A 6,000-nucleotide genomic window follows, 5' to 3' on the forward strand; every position below is an offset into this window, starting at 1 on the left:
GCACACCTGGAGAGAGCGATCTTTGAAGTAGAATGTACAAATTGTTGTTTAAAATAAAAGAAATTGAGTACGAAAGGCTGAAATAAAGCTGTAAGCACAGTCACAGTCATGCCTAGGCTACCGTAATTTTCGTATAATGACTTGAAGCAAAGGTCATTGGAGCAGAACTAAAAGAGGAGTGGATGCATTTTTCTGTTTTCATATATTTAAATTACAGTTACATTACATTATTGCATCATTGTCCAAATTAGTGGCATATTTTTTCCTCATAGAATTCAGTATTCTGCTGAGGCAGCTTTAAGCAACTTCATTCAATGATGCATTAGCTGGTCACTCCTACTTGCCACATTTCAGTCACATGGCTGATTCTCTGCATGGTGTTCCTGGTGAGCATGTGTGTTCCAGGTATGTATGTGTGCAGTGAACAAGTCCACACCTGCACAGGGCTGTCAGGACCTGTATAGTCATCACACATATAAGTGGGTAAACTGACAGACTAAACCTTGTGCAATGCTTGAGTTTTTGGCAGTGGTCTTTGGTCAGTCTGTCTTGTAGACGCCCTTCTTCTTGCCACCAGTACTCAGAGAAGCTAAGACTTGTTTTTTTTTTGCTGTAGAATGTGGAATCTAATTTGTTTCATGCTGTTACCGTAGCAAAGGAATAGGGTCTCAGAATTAAGTTCTCATTGTCAGTGTGTAGCTAAGTTAGCCTTGGGTGTTAGATTCCCCTTGGTGTGCGATCTAGTTAGTCCCGGGTGAGAGATCCCCCTCAGGGGGCGTCACCTGGCTCGTCTCCACACAGATGAATGACATTCTTAGCCCCAGGGTTAAATTTGTATGAGGTGAGCCAAGAGAGTGAGAGATGAAGACATCAGACTCTCCTGGGCTGACATCTATGTGCGGGGAAATCGTTAACATGCTGCGCTGGATGATGAGGGACGGCTTGTGCTTCACACAGGCCGCGTGACTGGCAGGCGTCTTATTGGCTGTCCTCAGAATAAGCGGCTGATGGTAGGCGGTGCCTATTGGTCTATCATGTGGTTGGTGAGAGTTAATTGGTGCCCTGGCTATATCGGCATTGCATGTAGATGCAGGCGCTGTCAGTGCATTGAAACGCAGTAGTACTGAAATTACTGTAGTCGTACCTGTAGTCCTACCCATTGTACTGTTGTAACATCCATACAGCTGTATCAGAGAACACAAGTCCCAGTATAACAACATTAATAACTGTAGCATGACAGCACCATGTTCAGGAGTTCAGACCCCATTCCTGGCTCCACGTGTGGGTGTAACTTGCTTTTTTTTCTCCTATGATTTAGTAAGTTTCTTCTGGGCACTGCAGTTTCCGCCCACAATCCAAAAATATGCTGTTTGGTGAATTGGTGTATTTTTTTTGTGCTGGCTGGGATGGACTCCAGGCTAACACTGTAACCCTGCCTTGAATAAGCAGTTTCGGGAGATAAATGGGTTATGATAGTTGCTCTCTTTGTTGCTGACATTCACTCGCTTGGCCGCACAGCAGCTCTTACCCGTTTTTGCAGCTGCTTGAGGCACTACAGCGGGTCCCTCCTTACAAACCCTCAGCTTACTTTTCATGTCCTAACACTATGATAGCAGGTTTTTCCATTAACTCCACCCATTCCAGCTTAAACGGGGTCTCTCGCTGTGTTTCTGACTCTGTCAGCTCCTCCCTTGCATTTCCTTCCTTACCCAAACTAATCCCATCCGGTATTTTAGCCTACAGCTGGAGCTGGATTGATTGGTTTATCTAATGCCGGCTGTTGGAACGTGTTGGAACAGTACAGTATCTCTTGATTAGTCACGATGAATCGGATACATCCATCGGATGTCACATCCTACAGGAATACCTTCTGTGAATGCAGCTACTGTGATGTGGATCATAACTGATGCTGTAGAGTAGATGCTAAAGATTTTTTTTAAGCTTTTGCCATAATTAAGAGAGCTTTTTCTGCTGTGATAATTGGTGCTGGTGGGTTGTTTAGATATGATTTCTGGAGGCCTGACAGTGTTCAAGAAAATATCTCCCACAGCGTGAGACTTTACTCACAGTCAAAACCAACAATTAAGCTGATTTTTGCATTTTTTTTGTGCAAATGTGGACTCACACTTTCAACCTTCACACTTCCTTTTTCACCTAAGAGACCCGTCTCTCCTCATCATCCTCCATGCTGCAGGAAGCACCAGCTGCAGCTTCTCCTGGAGGGACGTGGCCAGAGGGCGGGGCTTAGACCAGAGCTGCATGAGGCCAGCAAGCTGCTAGGCGAAAGCCTGGGGAAGACCCTGCTCAGCTACCCCTGCCTGGACAGCCCTGTCGAGGGCACAGAGGTCAGATCTCCTGGGGCCCTGTTGCATTAAACCTTTGGTTCACCTCATCTTAGTTTAAGGTGTTAGCCATAGGTGGAAATTAGCGGGAGAACATTTCAAACTGGATTTAAGAAAGCACTTCTTTACACAGCGTGTAGTCAGAGTATGGAATAGTCTTCCTGATAACGTAGTGCAAGCTGAATCCTTGGGTTCCTTTAAATCAGAGCTAGATAAGATTTTAACAACTCTGAGCTATTAGTTAAGTTCTCCCCAAGCGAGCTCGATGGGCCGAATGACCTCCTCTCGTTTGTATAGTTCTTATGTTCTTATGGTCTTAAAAGCAGCCCTATATCGCATTATGATGATAATTCTGAAGCATACAGCTCTGGTCCTCAACACTTAGAACCCTGCCTGTCAAAATGAAGTTAATCTTGATTCAATGTGTTGATACAAATCGCAAATTAAACATACTTGTAAGTGTATCATTTTAGAACAAAAGAACAAGCAGATGAAATAGGATTCTCCTGTAGGGATGCCAGGGTAAGATCTTCAGAGACCTTAAAGTAACTGCTTCTTCAGATCAGTCCGCTGAGGTGGTTCCGGGATTTCACAAGGCTGTTCCTAAGTGAGCTGTTCCTGGCATGTTCCATAGTGGGTCATAGACCCAGGATACACTGGGGGGGGGGGGGGGGGGTTATATCGCCCTGCTAGCTTAGGAGCACCTGGGAATCCCCCAGAAAGAGCCAGAGACTGAAGCCTTGGAGAGCCAGTGGTATAGACCAGTGTTTCTGAACTCGGTCCTCAGGGACTCCAGACGGTCCACATTCTTTACTCTTAGGGAGCTGGGAGGGTGCAAAAATGTGGACCTATGGGTGTTCCTGAGTAGTGGGTTGAGAAACACTGGTATAGACTTACTAGGTGTGCTGCAACCAGAAGATAGTTTGTATGATACACAAGACTGTGAAAGCTAAGCATAAGGACGAAGCACTAGAGACCTGTGGTTCATCAAAATAATGAAAACATTCTCTGGAAAAGGCCTCCTGAAGCTGTTGTGCACCATTCAGAATCTTCTGGGTCCCAGGTTCACCCATCAGTACTATTACGTCAGTTGTTTTGAGTTGGCATCTGTCCTCACAGCGCTGAGGCTGCCAGAACTCACTGTCCTTACAGGCAAGAATTTGAGCCTTGGAAGGGGCTGTAACGGCTGCAGGCCCCCCCCCCCACCGCTGCCGCCACCGCCCCCACCCCCCCCCATAGGGACACCATGGACTCTCCTCTTTCATTTATCCATCTCGTTCTGGATGGTATTTGGAACCCCTCCCAAAATACTTCCCTCATTCCTGTCATGGGTGCCTCTGCTCTGCTGGCAAATAGGTTTTGGGATTTTCACTCCTGGGAGCTTGGTAGCGCCAATCAGGAGGTTCGAATCGCGTGATAATGCTGTTCATGTGACCTACCAAGTACAAGCCAATATGCCGTAGTGTTGTGTCTGTTGTATTCGATCTGAAGCAAAAATAAACCAAGGAATTCTCCTTCCATTGCTTTCCATGCGATAAGAGGGTCACGCTCCTTTAAGAAAAGCAAAGCAGTAAAGAAGTCCCATCAGCGCACTCTCTCCAAACATCCACAAGAGCACTCTCCACAAAAGCACACTCCCCAAGAGCACACTCCCCAGAGCACACTCCCCAAGAGCACACTCCCCAGAGCACACTCCCCAAGAGCACACTCCGCAAGAGCACACTCCCCAAGCGCACACTCCCCAGAGCACACTCCCCAGAGCACACTCCCCAGAGCACACTCCGCAAGAGCACACTCCCCAGAGCACACTCCCCAGAGCACACTCCGCAAGAGCACACTCCCCAGAGCACACTCCCCAAGAGCACACTCCCCAGAGCACACTCCACAAAAGCAGACTCCACATCCAGCTCTGTGACACCCCAAGCTGACGCTTATAAAACACTAACAAGGTGAACATCTTACTCTGGCTCTGCTGCCTTTCATTTCCAAGTGGAGCAAATATGTCTGTCTGATGGATTGCTAATTAGTCAGCATTGAGATGCAGCTGATCAGTTTAACCCAACTTTCTTCTGGTTGATCCTTCTATATATGTGAATTAACATGATAGAAGAATTATAGCTTGCCCTAAGCTGATTTGGTATCATTTAAATTTGGGACACATTTGATCAACATTGACTTAAGAGCTCAGCTAGGACCACATTGCCAACCTGTTTGAGAATATTGCTATGCAAACTTCATTCTGTCCTCTACCACAGGAGGGTGCTGTGGAGTCAGGGGAGAAGACTGCGATAGCCCGGCAGTACCTGCGTGAGCTGGTCCATAGGGTGTCTGAAACCAGCCTGAAGGGTGATTCCCTGCAGAGGCTGTGGCCCTCCCTCTTAAGGGAGATGGTGCAGGATTGTGTGATTAAGATGAAGAACCTCCCTGCTTATCAGCAAGCTTGCCTCAGCAGACTTTCTCATGGCCAATGAGCAGAGAGGACCAACATCTTCAGCGTAGATCACACTCTTTAACCACACCTCCAATCCATCCACCTCCAAGTGGACCAGTTCTTCTAAAATATATTATCTGTTTGCTAAAATGGATCATCTCACCCAACTTTACTTAACAGGCTGATGAATTTGACAATTGCTGAACTGCATACATTAGCAATAGCAATAGTTTCTTATTTTGGATACTTCATATGAAAATAAGTATATATGGGATCGGGTGTATTCTTCTAGGGACAGCAGAAACACTGCAGAATCCAATTCTCATAATTCATTAGAATTTATTTCTCAGAACCTCCTTCCGCAGTACAAAAGTATAAACATTTTAGTTGGCTTGAAAATAATACTATATATCCCCAAAATGTACAAAAATATACATACCCATGAATTAAATGACTCTGTCTGCAATCTTTAATAACAGTTGTTGAATGCCTGTGTTTTTATGGAGCATCTGCATTAGTTATCAGCTATGAGTTGCTATGATGGGTCCCGGTTTAATGGTCCACCTCAGGGGTGATGCTGAAATGTGATGCTGAATGTATAGATTGTATTTTTGGCAAACTGAGGTTCTCTGATGCTATAAAGCAGGCAGTCTAGGTTCTGCTTCTGGCTGACTGGTGTATTTGCAGGTGTTACAGCTCTTTGTGAACCAGTAACAGCCAAGGACAATTTTGGTAGATTGGGAACAAAATGAATTCACTTGAGTGTTGTGGAAGACTTGAGAACAGCTCTTTACTTTTATGGGCTAATCTTGTCAATATTAGTTCTTACATACGGATATAAATTGAGCTGAAAAACAACTGGTCCACGTTGTTAATAAAAAGGCTTATTACCAACTCACCTTGACTTTAAACAGGAAACACATTCAGTTTGCATTAAATCTAATGCACTGCAATATCTCCTTTACATCATAAGAGGGCAGCACCATTAGAGGCAGCACTGGACTAGATAGAGGGGGGATGTATTCTAAACCTGAGGGTGCATGTGATTTATTTTGAACGTTCGGTTAACCCAGTGATTCCCAGTAATGTTTTTTTTACTTGAAATTAGAACTAATGAATTTCTGATAGTGAGTATTTGGTTCATATTGTTTGGTGATTTTTTGCACATAATCATTCATGCAATCAGACATGGTTAGTTTAACCTGTTTTGCACATTAGTGCCTCTTT

General features: G+C 44.9%; 1 protein-coding gene across 4 annotated transcripts in view; it reads left to right on the top strand.

Annotated features, from left to right (window-relative positions):
- LOC111848021 (leucine-rich repeat-containing protein 49) overlaps positions 1 to 5,679 on the top strand; it is a 51,385-nt gene extending 45,706 nt beyond the window's left edge. For all 4 annotated transcript variants that reach the window (XM_072718345.1, XM_072718347.1, XM_072718346.1 and 1 more), the window contains 2 exons: positions 2,195 to 2,345; positions 4,598 to 5,679. In XM_072718345.1, coding sequence (XP_072574446.1) covers positions 2,195 to 2,345; positions 4,598 to 4,813 — 367 coding nt within the window. In that variant the 3' untranslated portion in view covers positions 4,814 to 5,679. The remainder of the gene's footprint in view (positions 1 to 2,194; positions 2,346 to 4,597) is intronic.
- The last annotated feature ends 321 nt before the right edge of the window (positions 5,680 to 6,000 follow it).

Source organism: Paramormyrops kingsleyae, chromosome 11 (assembly GCF_048594095.1).
Source record: "Paramormyrops kingsleyae isolate MSU_618 chromosome 11, PKINGS_0.4, whole genome shotgun sequence".
NCBI classification, from domain to species: domain Eukaryota; kingdom Metazoa; phylum Chordata; class Actinopteri; order Osteoglossiformes; family Mormyridae; genus Paramormyrops; species Paramormyrops kingsleyae.